Source organism: Adiantum capillus-veneris, chromosome 28, assembly GCF_014529385.1.
Source record: "Adiantum capillus-veneris isolate H3 chromosome 28, ASM1452938v2, whole genome shotgun sequence".
NCBI lineage: Eukaryota > Viridiplantae > Streptophyta > Polypodiopsida > Polypodiales > Pteridaceae > Adiantum > Adiantum capillus-veneris.
In genome coordinates, this window is record NC_140958.1 from 28,533,709 (window position 1) to 28,548,449 (window position 14,741).

Sequence of the window (14,741 nt, forward strand, 5' to 3'; positions counted from 1 at the left end):
TCCAGTTAAACAAGTAGTAAAAGAACTTCCCCGGTCCTCAGCGAGTGCTTCATTAAAGTAGGGTAGCTTGCCAAAGAAAAGAAAACCCTCCAAGATAAGATAGAGTCCTTACCTGCATCCATCCAAACAAGACAACAATTCAATTAGCCTTGGATGTGTTTTACAGGTATCAATGGACCATATCAGTTGTTATCCATGTCCATCTTACAGAATTTAATTACTTTAGACAAGCTAGGTCATTTATTAGAACCTGTATGTTAGTAGTTTTTACTTATTACTTTCAAAATGAGTGGTACAATCTACCTTTTAATCTGAGTGGTGAAGTCCACCAAGAATCCAAACATCAAGAGTTTTCTTTAGAAAATTTAAAATAGTGAGGTTTACTTTTGTTAGCCATAGCTCGGTAGCTATGCTTAAGCCCACAGTAGCAACCATATACTTACCTTCAGAAGTAGCAATCCCAAGATTTCATTGGCATCCCTTTAAACAAAGAGAGGTCATGTCCGACTTTATCTGTATAAGATGCCTAATCATTTTATCCTTTTGTTCATCAAACAATGGTACCAAATGAGGGTAATGAATATCTCCATTTTTACAACCAGTAAAATGACAGTATAACCAGTCAGCAGAGTAGCGAGACTCCCTCTTTACAAAGTGGAACCTCATATCAAGAGCCACAGCTCGGTAGCTATGCCAAAGTCGAAAGTAATAGCCATATACTTACCTTCAAAATCCCAAGATTTCTACAAGTTATTAGCATCCCTTAAAGAACGGTAGTGTCCGGCCCTGTTTGAGTAAGATGCCTTAATGTTTCAACAACCAAAGGTACTAGATGAGATAAATAACACCCCAAACAGTCGCCTCATATGAAATCTCGAGGGCAAGACTGTACTCATGCCCAAGTGTGGCAGCAATAAAGCCAATATAACAATCTGCAATGACAACCAGAACCTACAGGTGTTCCCTTTATCAAAACAATCAACAACAACGAAAATACCAAACGCAGTCGGTCTCAAGGCCCACCATAATGCCCAAGCGTAGCAGCCTATGTAATGAAAAAACCAACCTATACTGTATATGCCAACCCAGCTCCCATCCAACCATGCACAATGTTTCATAACCTGTTTATACCAAAACGAATACTCGTACTAGCAGTAGAGTAAAAACACAGCACCTGCGATGTTTGAGCTGCAAGCTCCATAGCTCAGTAAGTTCGAACAGTGACAACACAGAGCAGAGAAAAAAGAACCTAATCCAAGGCTAAGTGAGGGCCAAGGTGTGCCCTCACCTTTGTTTAAATAGGTAGGTGTGCACGCATCCAGTGCAGATGAGGTGAATGGCCCAAGCCGCCCTCCATTGTGTGAGCATCACAAGCGGCTAGCGGATACCATCCGCCTGGGGAGGTTCATCGTCAGATAATAGAAGGAATCACCTTCATCATATAATTATAGCAGGGGATTTTCACGCTTTTGAGGAGAAGTATATTGGGCCTTGTCCCATTATAAGGCAAGTTTTACACAGTAGCGGGGGACTCGGTGAGAGTTGAGGCCATCAATTTTGAGCAATGGGCCGATGGCCTATGATGTGTTGGTGTAGTTAAAAATGTGGAAGGGGGGCCAAAAGCAATGACAACACAAGGCATGGTCGTGCACAAGGCATAGTTATCCATAAGTTATGCCCAACGACACCCCTCCCCCCTCAAACAAGGTTGGTATGGTCATGTGCAGGCACGAGAGGTCATGGTAGCAGGCAAGTGTTTGGAAAGCTGGCCACACAGAGAGAGAGAGAGAGAGAGAGAGAGAGAGAGAGAGAGAGAGAGAGAGAGAGAGAGAGAGAGAGAGTACCTCCTACCCCTATGGTAGGCTTGAAGGTAAACGATGCTACATGCTTGAAGCCCCACACTGCATCCACATTGCCCCTTCTCTGGAAAAGTTGCCCACTATCAGGCTTTTAATTAAAATGCTTACCAACATAGTTTTGTAACTATGCCAAAATTAGAATAATTACAAAATCCTAGGCTCCATTCTACTAAGCCCCAGTCCCCTTGCATGTGACAGTGTGACCACAACACCAACACAGCTATGTGTTATGATAACTAATAACATACTCCTTACTTTGTGTTATGATAACTAATAACATACTCCTTACTTTGTGACCAAAACACCAACACAGCTTTGTGTCAAGATAACTACTAACTAGGCACTACATTACCACTTGCACGTGCCTCATACAAACAAGGGGTAGTAGAGGTTAAGAGCCAAAAAAACATCAAAATACTTTGGTTGACATGTAGGTACACCAAATGTCAACGAGGGTTCTATTTGAATGGATTGTAATTCACTTAGGTAGCTAGGCTATGCTCAGGAAGCAAGTTGCTTGGTTTTTACCTTGCTTGAAAATATTTGCTCGCCATTTGGTAAGACTCTTATTACCTAGCATTGCAACCTTTCTAGAGCTCAAGCTTTCTTCTACTTTGCATTAGAGCCTTCTTAAGGTGAAGTGGTTACAAGAGCATAAGGGTCGAAACGAGTCCATTCACATTGGCCTTCCTCAAGTGTTGGTACATTGAGCATTCCCGTTCTCCTTATGTCTATTTTGATCTACAAAATAACTTTAAATGGTATCAATAGTCAATGCTTGCTAACAATTTTTCATTTGGGTAGAGCAACTTTAGACATGCGCATCTCAACCGATACATCAAGGCTTCTAATATTTCACAAACGGGTTGAAATCCTAAAAGGATGTGATTTTTTGTTTTTTCATTGAATAAATGCAGACAAAATTTGGGTGCTTGAAGGCTTACATAAAGCAGATCATGAACACAATTAGTGCAACTCACTTCGGTCATGGAACCTCTTTCACTCCCACGCAATCACATCAACTTGGTCTCTTGCATGACTCTATCTCCTCTCCAAGCTTTCCCATCATATACCTCATCAAGAGAGGAGAGTCACACAAGACAAGAGTCTTGTGTCATCAAAAGTCACATACCATGCTATGTGTATTGCATGCATCAACTACAAGGTGATGGTAGTTGGTCACTTGATAGCTATTCCATGGTTAGAATTCCAAAGTCAAATATCAGATACTAGATCAAATGAGGTGAATAGAATCGAACTTTAGAAGACCAGATGGGAAAGTCAAATAGATAGTTGTTTCAGTTTAGATTTTGAAACTTGTTGAACTGGAGATTGAACTAGTCTAGCCATGAGTTGGCATTGAGGATCACTCGAAGTGGTATTCTTATTTGAATGATCTTGTTTATAGCTTCTTGTTTCATTTTTTTCCTTCACTTAGTGAGCATCTCCACCTCATAAGGTGTGAGTGCATGCTATCTTTTTGTATCAGGGTCATGTAAGGTTTTATTTCCTCTGGTTCGCAATGCTCTTGCCAGCTTGTGACAGATCGATGTTGTGAGGATCATCCAAGTAGATTCGGCTAATTTGCTTTGATTTTGGCATCAACCATAACTGAGCTTGATCGTACCTCCTCCGCCTCATTTGGCATCTTTGGCACCTCTTTAGCAGCTGGAACCTCTTTAATCGACATCTTGGGCCAACGGCTCCATGCCTCTGTAACCTCGGCTCCTCATGCACATGTAGACTCTCTTACATTGAATTCACCTTCACTTCCACCATTTCAACTGGCTTTAGCACCACCTAACTTGACCAACCCTGCTTAACTTGACGCTTCTTAAAAATCATCTTGGTTCGGCTCTTGCACAAGCCACCGCTTCCGCATATGACACAGGTCTATCCATTTCCACTTTATCTCGAACATCCTCATGCAAGCAATCCATAAATTTTCTTAACTTCAAATAATCAACATTTTTGCAACAGTTACCTTGATAAGCTATCCCCAAAGAGCCTCAAACTCCCATTCAAATGCTCGAAAATCACCATCCAAGCTCTACTTTAAACTGTCCTGTTTTCGCTTTACTTCATCCAGCTACACATCCGCTACATTTTGCTTCGAAATGTCTCTTCCAAGGTCACCCAATTTAGCTTTTCTTCATCACGTAACGCACTGTACTATTTATTTGATTTACCACAAACCAAGAGTGGAAAAACTCAAACCGCACCTTCTTCTCTTAACAAACTGCTCTCGAGCGTAAACAACCCATAATCATGTAGCCATGTTTTCGCGCCTTCAATCCCAATGAAAACTGGAAAACCCGACCACATCTGCTTCAGCAAAACGTGCTCTTCAAAAATCGCACATCCAACATCGTCAAAACCAATTTTCACCTTCAATTAGGAGCAATCAAATGCTCCTCAATGGGGGCACCAGAAGATGGAGAGGAGGAATGGGAACACACCAAAAAACACACATAGATTGCCTTTCTACAACCCCCACTCCTCTCAGGAACACCTTCAAAACTACACACTTCCACTAGCAACACACACTAATGCACACATGTTCTACCGAAACACCACATAGCATTAGCATACACCCCGATTTGGCCCGCTTCCAACGCTTCCACAACACACAATACACCTCTCTCTCTCTCTCTCTCTCTCTCTCTCTCTCTCTCTCACACACACACACACACACACACACTCACACACACACACACACGGTTGGGGGGTGCACATGCTCAAGACAAACTCATACACATTGACACCACACACTCAAGAAACAAGCAGAAAAAAAGGGAAAGGGGGAAAGATGACACCACAACCGGAAATAATAGCTTCAATTCTCATTCAAAAACACCATGTACAAATTCCATACGCAATTCTTTGAGCCACACCATGGCCATCTTCTTCACAAAGAGGGGCACCCACCTTCCTCTCAGCTCCCTCCTATCCTCTAGGTCATTGTTGCCCCCAATCGGCAAAAGGGAAAAGGGGGGGGCGGGGGGGGCCTTACTTTTCCTTTTGTTAGCAGTCACGTTCTTCTGCGGACACACGTTTGATTTTTTCTTGCATGCTCGCATGTGAATGATCACTTTTAGCCAACTTTCCTTGATCTTCACTCCACGTAGGAAGGGTTCCTATACATAGCAGTAGCACCTGGTGTCGTGGGGCCCAAGCAAGAGTCTTTATCCCACAAATGCCCACCACAACGCCTCCAACCGCCAATACACACACTTGAGGAGGGTGAGGAGAGCTCTCTCTCTCTCTCTCTCTCTCTCTCTCTCTCTCTCTCTCTCTCTCTCTCTCTCTCTCTCTCTCTTTGTGTTGTTAATGACATAGTTTCAATCCTCTATATATATGGTGAATCCTCATTCACCATGTGGAATTAACTTGAGCCATGTGGCAGCCCCAGAGGCGCCCTTCTTTTGAACTCAAAAAAAAAACTCCATAGCAAAGCTTCAACAAAAAACATTTTTGTCCCCAATTTGGCAACCTCCTATGTCTTGCTCAATTTTCAGATAGTCACACTAATAGTGCTTGTTCCCGGCGGCTTTGACTTGTTCCAGCGGCTCCGCATTTCGGATCTCCTATGCCCTTGAGCGACGCGTCGCAAAAAGGAAAAAATCGTCTGGTCCCTCACGGCCACAGTTATCCAGCAACTTCAACTAAGTATAACTTGATGCCCACAACTCCGATTGATGTGTAGTCACTTCCAATGGGCTTCATATGTTGTACACTATCTTTTCAAACCTTGGAAACCTCAAGAAAAACCCTGATGGCTCACTTACCGAGGTAACAAAGCTGGCATAGACCTAGCCCTTGGCAAAACTTTAATTGTGCATAACTTGGCCGTTTGAACTCCAATTGACAATTTGAAAAGAGCAACATACACCATAAATCAAGCACTCATATTTATGCACTCACATCCACTCTGATCATCCATCTACATCTATCCAATCAAACAGGAATCTAGAAATCACTTTTACCTTCAAACTGCCATGACTTGCACTCCATAGCTCCAATTAAGGAGTCATCATGATCAGCTTGGAGAGCGCCTCGAGCACCACCCTTGGCACTTCCATTTCAACACTTTGAACCCTTTGATCAGCCACCTTTGATAGGCACCATAGCATAGCACCTTGGCCTAAAAAACCACATGAAGCATACACATCTGCTACCCTTTGCCCACCCTTGACCTTCATACCTATCTTACCACCTTAGCACGTATTTGTAAGCACACATAGCCCTGCCTTGAACTCCTCTTAGTATCGACCAACTTTAGTGGCATCGATGAATGTTGCCAATGCACTTATTGCGAAACCTTTGGACACCTATGGAACATCGTCACTAACATCCGTATGAACCTTTGCTTTGCCTTTCCCATTTGAATGCCGAGACGCATGTGAAGGAGGATGTCTCTCAGCACTCTCTAAATGTCATTGTCTCGAGTGTACTAAGTGTTGAGAGGCTCAATGCTCCTCACCCATTCTTCTCCCTAGATTGGCATCAATTTCCTCATTCTGAGAGCATGATTCTCCATTAGAGCCATGCACTGATTGTGTTGATGTGGTCATGATCTTCAAAAAACACTATAGAAGCTCTCCTTTCTCAGGATGGATGATGTGGTAGCATTGCAAGTAGTTGATTGACTGTGAATTTTAATAAGTAGGAACCTTGTTTCTATCAAGACTTTAGCTCACCACCATGATTGCCAAAATGAAATGTGCTAGTCACTTGACAACTATTCTAGGGTTATTATTCCACAGTGAGATGTCAGATACTAGATCAACTCTCTAGTTTGAACAAGCATAATTTAATATAGGAAAAAATACCAAAATACCCCTCTAATTTGTAGGAATTCCCAAAATACCCCTCGGTTCAAAAATTCCCAAAATACCCGTGTCTATTTTGGTTGGAATGTTCAAGATTCTCTAATCTTTATTCCTTTTTTATAGTTGATATCCCATTTTGAGTGCTTAGCATGCATGTAATTCGTCACAAATTACCTCGCCTAAGAAGGCAATTATGTCTAAAAATAATGAAGTATTTCATCTTCAAAGCCTACATAAACAACTCAAATTCTAGTTTTAACATCTTGTATTGATAGACAATCAATCTTCTTATGAAAAGCTACAAAAAAAATTATCTTTGGAGATAATCTCTCAACCAAGGGTATTTTGGAAATTTTGGAGAATTTAAAGCACATTTTAAGAGTCTGACTAACTATAAGAGAAAATTTGGGAATTTTTGAAATTTGACAAGTAATTTAGGAATTTCCACAAATTAGAGGGGTATTTTGGTAATTATCCTTTTAACTTACTATTTCATCATAAAGAGGAACCACATCTGAGAAACAATTATTGGCTACAATCATTTCCACATTGGCATGACAATACACACCCCTATGTGGTATTGTCTGGTAGACCATTCCCATCCTCATGTCTATTCTAGCCTACAAAAACTAGGTAATCAATTCCTGCTGACAATCGTTCATTTTAGTCTTTCATTTGAGTAGAGCATCTTAACCAAAACATTAAGGCTTCAAAGCTTTTCACCAAGGGGTTGAGCTCGTGGAAGGGTTTGTGGATTGATGCATTTCGATGAGTAGATGCAAACAAAGTTTGGAAGTCCAAGGCTTACTTAGCACACATCCTAAACAGAATTAGTACGACTCCTTTAGCAGCCTCCTTACTCCACCATGCCAACCATCCCACTCATACTCAATGACCACCAATCTCTTGCATGACTATATCCCATCCTCTGCACGCCATCAAGAGTCATAAATCAGGAGTCTTGTATCATCCTAAGTCTGATTTCACATGCATTTGCCGATTCAGACAATTCATACTTGTCATATCCCTCCTCAATGTCCATCACACATGCCTCTAGGCTACTTTTCATGGTCTGCAAAAACAAATGTCCACCATTTCTGGTCATTCTCTTTTCATGTCACACGCTGACTTTTGAGGCCCCTTTGAGCTATGATAATGTTCATTCGACCACAACCCTCGAAAACACCTGTGGTTGGGCATTTTCACTTCATTTTAAACAGTCTTTATCATGTGCAGTGTATCAAGGAAATATTTGTCAATGTAAGACAGATTTAATTGAATATTGTCTTGACTATTGTTCTGCTAACCAATCTTCCTTTCAGCAGCCAAAAGGGTTCATCATTGACTGCATAGAATCATTAGCAATGAGCACAATTACTCTAGGACAAGCCAGAGGGAAACACTACCATTGGCAAGTTATGAATCAAATCATGTGCCATAACATTCAAGAATTTCTAAGCTATGCAATGAACTTAATTGCATTAAGCAAATGCGCCTTCTTCAGTGCCTTTAGTTTTTGGCCCTATGCAGCACCAACCACACCCATGAACACATCTTTGTAACAATGTAATCAAAAATCTTTACAAACTGTGATAGCTAGTTACAAGAAACACTTTGCACACCTTCATACACCACTTACACCAATGAAAAACAAATTGATGTCGGGAAGAGATACCACATATGGCAAAGCCGAAGCTCTGCAAAAGAACTTCCATTCAAGAGGCTACTCAAGCGCTTTATAAGCAAGTACTTGACTGCAGCAAAACAAAAGCCATTTGTTTCAACAGTTAATATACCAACTGTAACACAGGGCTATAGACTCGTTGAAGGCTGTAATCAAAGATTCGCACCTAAATAATTCCTGGTTTGCAGTGAACTAATGCCTTAAAAAAAGGTTTTCTCTTATAGAGAATGGGCACAGCCACAGAAAACATCCCTTAAAGCAGCACACTAGAGCCGACAACTCCAAGGACAGAGGCACGCACATCACCCTAAATCAACTCTATCAAAAAAATCACATATCCTCGATCTGCTCTACAGGCACGGAGTCCTCTTCTGCAGCTACTTCCAAGTGCTTGAGGATATAAAAACCTGGAATGGAAAAATAATAAAATCGACTCTTTAGTAAGGTCTGGAAAGGAAAAGGCAAGCAACCAAAAATTTACCTGTGTGATATGTAAACTGCGAATACCTTGAAAAGAACAGGCATAATTAATATCGGCCACGAAAATAATCACTGCGGTCACGTCCTCCCCGATACTCATCACGACCTCCACCCCGAGGAGCACCCACGCGAGCAAACTGCAAGCGCAAGGGCTCTGACTCCCGATCATATTCATCAAGCTTGTAACCTGCACAGCTAAAATTCAGTAAGTGCTTATGTACAGGTTTCTAAACTCGCTGCTGAAGTGGTTTGTCTATAAAAACAATGATAAAAGCAAGGGCCTTGAACTGCAGGCGGCTCTAAAACAGGAGACCACATCTAGGCACAAAAGTTCAACTACCCAATTCCACACATACTTCCTTATCATTTTTAAATAAATGACGGTAGTCAGAGGCAGTGCACAGATGTGAGATCCTGAGCCAAGCAAACACAAGTTCTTTCCAAAGACAACAGTGTTAAAACATACCGGAAAATGTTTTGACATGCAAAGGAAAACCTCTTTTGATTTACAATGAAGGAAGACATACCTTGCAGAGAATCCAAGGCTTTAGCAGCAGAGTAAGAATCTTCGAACTCAACAAAACACAAGACAAACAACTCTCCCCCAGACTGCGAGGAAAAAAGGCACAGAACCAAACAAGATTGTGAGCCAAAGGCGCAGAATGAGGATGATAAAAAGCAAGCACAGAATTCCAAATAAGTGAAGCTCTGACCCGCTTTGATTCTTTTTGCACAATACGAACTTCCTTGTAACCACGAAAAGGCCGAAAGATGTCTACATCGAAGTTAAGACGCTAACAAATCCTTAGGCATAAACTAGTTAAAGAAGAAAAACCTTATAGAGGATACGGGCTACTTCTCGTCGTGTACATTCAACTGGAATGCCTTCCACGAACAGCGTGGGTGCAGCATCAGGAGGAAGAGGGTGATAGCCAGCACGGGCTGCAGGCCCATCCTGCCTTGGAAGAAGGTCAGCTCTCCCCAGGGTGAGACCTCCACCGCCACCCTTAAGCAAGCCAGAATCCACTCCAGAAAATCTAAGGTCATCCAAACCAGCCATGCTAGGAACCCTTGTCGCATTCACACCTAAAAGAGTAGCATCCCCAAGTCCAGAATCTGCTAAGGCATATCCTGCCTGCAACTTCAAACATAAATGGTTTAGCCAAGGGAATTGTCTCGCCACATAGCATATTATAAGACCTGTTTCAATAGCGGACTGGACAGATGTATATTGACTTTAACTACTAACGAAAAACTAGCAAAGGACAGTGCCAAAAATTCTAACATGCCTCTGTGTCAATCTTCATCTAAGGCAAACCTGGTTCAACTGAGGTCAGACTCTCTCAGTAAGGAAAGGCGAAAAGCCATTTGCCTGCATCAATCGTCAAAATTACAGTATGGTCCATCTAGAACATTCTCTACACAATTACATGTATTCTGTGGCTTAAAGGAATACACAAAACACTCAAAAAGCAATCTCGCTGCTCCCTTTGCATGCGCAAAATTACAGCCATTTTGCAAATTAAAGTTCAACCTAGCATCTGATTGACAAGACCCACCTGTAATCACCCTTTAACCTGGTGACTTGTGTTGTTCTTCCAATACAAAATAGGCAAGATTCCGTGGTATAAATAGTAAAAAGAGACATTACATCGCTCGCACATATCCAAATAAAAGCTCTAGATACCAGGAAATGATAAACTCACTCCAGTCTTTCCATAATCGAGCCCAAGATCAAGAAGACGTGCATCTCGCTCATCATAGCGAAGCTCTCCCCGACCATAGCCAGCTGCCCCGTGTAGCAGAGCATCATCTACAAAAAAAAACCGCAAAAACCATACATTCTCAATCCAAGAATAAAACATGACTGAATGCATGTCATCTTGTGGCTTTTTCCGTATGTTCCATATCAACAGATATATTTTAAGTGAGCATATCGAATGCAGCCCAGGGCATTTGTGAAGCGTCGAAATAAGAAAGAAGACAGAAAATGACAATGTGAGGTAGTCCTGCATGGAAATACCAAAAGGCAGAAACAGAAAGACCACGAAAGAAGCCTCACCAAGCTCGGTCCTGGGACGCTTTGTGAGAAGCTGTCCTGCACCAAGTCTGTCTTGATAGCGCCAATAATCCGCCATAGCTAGAGCAATGCACCCGAACCTGGTAGAGTGCAGAAAAAAAGTTGAGCCGTTTATATGAACGGGAGAGAAAGGACGGGTGCATGCAGCAGAGGAAACTGGCCATATTCGTGACAAGGAAGGTAAAGATACCTGCAGCGAGATAACCCTAGCTTCAACCCGTCTGCTACTCTTGAGTCTCGATGGTGCAGGAGAAGAACGGGCGGCTGCTCTCCCTATTTGAATCACAATCCCTTTCAGCTCCTTTAAAAGATCTGTGATTTGAGCAATTAAAAGATCCGCAGCTGTACGAGCTCTTAATTCAAACCCTAAGGGCAGAGCAATTTGATGCCAAGGGTCCCAAATCAAAAACCCATTAAAACACGAAATGCTTGGAAACAAGGCCGACACTAACGCGCAGACGGCGGCACTGCCTGCTGAGAGAGAGAGAGAGAGAGAGAGAGAGAGAATAGAGAGGCTATTAGCTTGCACCTGGAGAAGGGGTGGCCAACTTGTAAGAATCAGAGAGAAATAGAGAGGGGCAACTTGAGCAGTGCAAAGGGAGGGCAAGATGGTTGGGCACGGCTTCAAAGAGCTGCCTGTGCATAGGCTGAGAGGGAGCTCAAAGAGGTGCTCGTGGCCTATGCTCTGCAAGCAGAGGGAGGTTGGGCCGACGCCGAGGATTGGGAAAGTTTTCAGAACACTGCTTTTGACTACTTTGAGAGAGAGAGAGAGAGAGAGAGAGAGAGAGAGAGAGAGAGAGAGTGATCTCTTGACAGAGCAAATGAGAGAGAGATAGAGAGACAAAGATACGTATTTTTATGAGTAAGCCTAAAAAGTAGACTAAAAAGCCTAAAAGAATGCCTACAAATGTGTGCACAATTTTGATAAGCACCACGCCTATATCACTTCTTGCAAGCAGGCAGTGCCAACAAGTGGCTTTCAAAGGTGCACCAAGATTGGACAAGCTCCACGTCTATACCACTGCCTCCTTGTCAACATGGCATCCAACTTGTCCAAGGGATGAGTGGCATGTCGGAGAGAGAGAGAGAAAGATAGAGAGAGAGAGAGGGGGGACGCCTTAACAACCTGTACCCTAGTCGCCCTTTGTAGCCCCATTGGAACAGACTTTGTGCTAATAATGAGCGAGCGCAGACTCTACAAGAAGCAAGGGGAGTGCTTACCCATGTGATTGGAATTTTGGTTTATGAGCATGAAGTGGTTTTGATAGATTATGCCAGGCCTTAGTGACAAGAATACATGGGGATGAGTTAGGTCTTCGAGCGAGCTCAACGGAGTGAGCTTTTTTTTTTTTTAGGACCGCCGTCCCTTCCTCCTCTCGCCGCCCATGTGCTTCCTCCTCTTCCCTTGCTCCTCCTCCTCAATCTCCTCCTCCAACATCCTCCACTTCCTCTCTCCATCTACTCCTATGACTGCCTTCCCTTCCTCCATCTTCTCCTCCAACAACCCGCCTCCCTTCCACAAGGTCCTCCACTCCCTTCTTCCTCTCTCTTTTCCTATCACTCTATACTCATGCCTCTCTCTCTCTCTCTCTCTCTCTCTCTCTCTCTCTCTCTTTGACATGGATAGATTACCCCCTTTCCAATTATACACTAGACGCACCCTCCTTGTCTCTTACACAAACCGAGATCACGCAGCTCATTAGACACGACTTGATTCAATTAGACACTAGGAGGACATGGATACGGCCTATGCGTGTGCTTGGCACGAAGATGTCTTTCTATAGAGAGCATCTTTTTGAGCTTACAGAGGATGGTTTTGTGATCATACTTGCCTACATGAACACTCATCTATCCCATGGATTATGATGTGTTATTCAAAAGATGTGCACATCATCACATTAGTTAGAGATTGCAGCTAGAATATTTAGAGAGTACCATCAGAGGTTAGGGTTGAGAGAGAGAGAGAGAGAGAGAGAGAGAGAGGGAAGATATGGAGGGAGGGAAAGAGAGAGAGAGAGAGATGGGCGGGGACAGTTATGGAGCGAGCTTTTTTTTTTTTCATCCCACCACCACTACCTCCCATTGCCTCCCCTTAGTACCCATTGCCACCACCAACTTAGCCCACCACTGGTGGTTAGTGGTGCTAACTTACTACCACCATATGTGCCGTTCCTAATCCTACAACCATAGCCCATTGCCGCCCCTCCCTCCAGTGGAGTAGCAAAGAACCTCCTCCTCCTTGTGTGTGTGTGTGTGTGTGTGTGTGTGTGTCACCCCCTACCCTCTCCCCCCCCCCCCCTTCTCTCTCTCTCTCTTTCTCCCCTCACCCCTTCTCTCTCTATCACCCCCTCCCCCTCCCCTTCCCCGCCCCCCCCCCCCCCCTCTCTCTCTCTCTCTCTCTCTCTCTCTCTCTTAGTGAGAGTTCTTTTCTAGTGGGGTTACTTAAAGAAGCTCTGTAAGGTATTAATTGTTTCTCTGTATTTCAGTATCTTCTGTATGCATGAAATGTGAGATACATATCATTTTCCAATAAATAGAAAATTTTCTCTTTGCCATGGATAGACTTGCATCATATTATCTTGTGCCATTGGGGGTGAGCAAGCGGATGGAAAGCTCCCAAGCTCAATATACCAGTGCAAAAAAAAAAGTGTTTTATAGCAGAAGATTGCAATGTTATTCATGGCCTCTCCATGGATGGTGCCAACCCCAAATTGGTGAAGTGGGACAAAATCATTGATATGAAGTGGTTCAATGTTTTTAGAGAGCCGAAGTATTGCAATCGATATCGCATTAAATACAATTGCATCCATAGCGATATGTATGACCAGGTGATGCAAATGCACTCCAGGGTGTACCAGAAGGTCCCGACCAACATGGAGATTAACTATGCATTCACGAAGGGCTTTGTAAAAGAATTCAATTCGATGACAATTGCAAGCAATTCAACCATGCAGTTCAATTGGGCTGAGTTTGATGTCCAGAATTTGTAGGACCTTAAAAGGTTACTACAAGGTCCACATCAAAAAGTGGAGGATGCATAATTCCCATCGTTCATGTCAAAACACTGAGGGGGGTCTGTTGAAATGAAGGAGGACTACTCAGGCCAAGTGGCTACGAATATTGCCAAAGCTACCAGGGTGACACCCCTTGTCACAACACTCACCAAGGGGTAGAAAGCCTGCCATATTTTGGCCTTGAGGATTTGCAAACGCATAAAGGTTTCTGGTGATCATCTCAAAAAACAACTGCAAGATGCTAAATAGCATCTCATGAATGCAAAAAAAAAAAAAAAGGTTTGGTCTATCTACGGCAATCGACATCGTCAAACTCTATGCAATCTCTCTCTCTTTTGTATCACATATGTAGATTAGGCGAGCTCGCATTTATCTATGCGATCTACTAGCGGCAATTGCTTCTTTATTAATGGCTGTCATGTTTCTTGGACTAGTAAGAAACAAAAATGTGTTGCAGTTTCTACAACCGAGTCTGAATATGTTGCCACATCACTTGCAGCTTGTGCATTGATGTTGCTTTGACAAATGTTGGTTGATATTGGTCATTCTCCTCTTTCTAGCACGCCTTTGAAGTGCGATAATCAGAGTGCTATTATTCTTGCAAAAGATTACGTTGAACGTAAGAAGTCAAAGCATATTGGTATGCATTATCATTATGTCCGATAATATGAAGTGCGCAAAGGCACTATCATGATTAAACATTGTCCAAGAGAACATATGATTGTAGATATTCTTACCAAAGGCCTCAACGAGTCATGCTTCATACTCTTGTGCTTGGAGCTTGGATTTGTT

General features: G+C 42.8%; 1 protein-coding gene across 2 annotated transcripts; it reads right to left on the reverse strand.

The window, feature by feature from the left end:
• Positions 1-8,370: 8,370 nt before the first annotated feature.
• Positions 8,371-11,347, reverse strand: LOC147420215 (RNA-binding protein 1-like). Of its 2 annotated transcripts, none has more exons than XM_086505026.1 (8): positions 11,126-11,347; positions 10,918-11,015; positions 10,562-10,668; positions 9,705-9,996; positions 9,569-9,630; positions 9,383-9,464; positions 8,883-9,042; positions 8,371-8,782 (listed from the first exon to the last, which is right to left on the reverse strand). In XM_086505026.1, the coding sequence occupies exons 2-7, from the start codon at positions 10,991-10,993 to the stop codon at positions 8,903-8,905; spliced, it is 759 nt and encodes a 252-aa protein (XP_086361152.1). In that variant the 5' UTR covers positions 10,994-11,015; positions 11,126-11,347; the 3' UTR covers positions 8,371-8,782; positions 8,883-8,902. The 2 variants fall into 2 exon arrangements, with proteins under 2 accessions (XP_086361152.1, XP_086361153.1); XM_086505027.1 differs by having other exon boundaries at positions 9,705-9,990; positions 11,126-11,334.
• Positions 11,348-14,741: the final 3,394 nt, after the last annotated feature.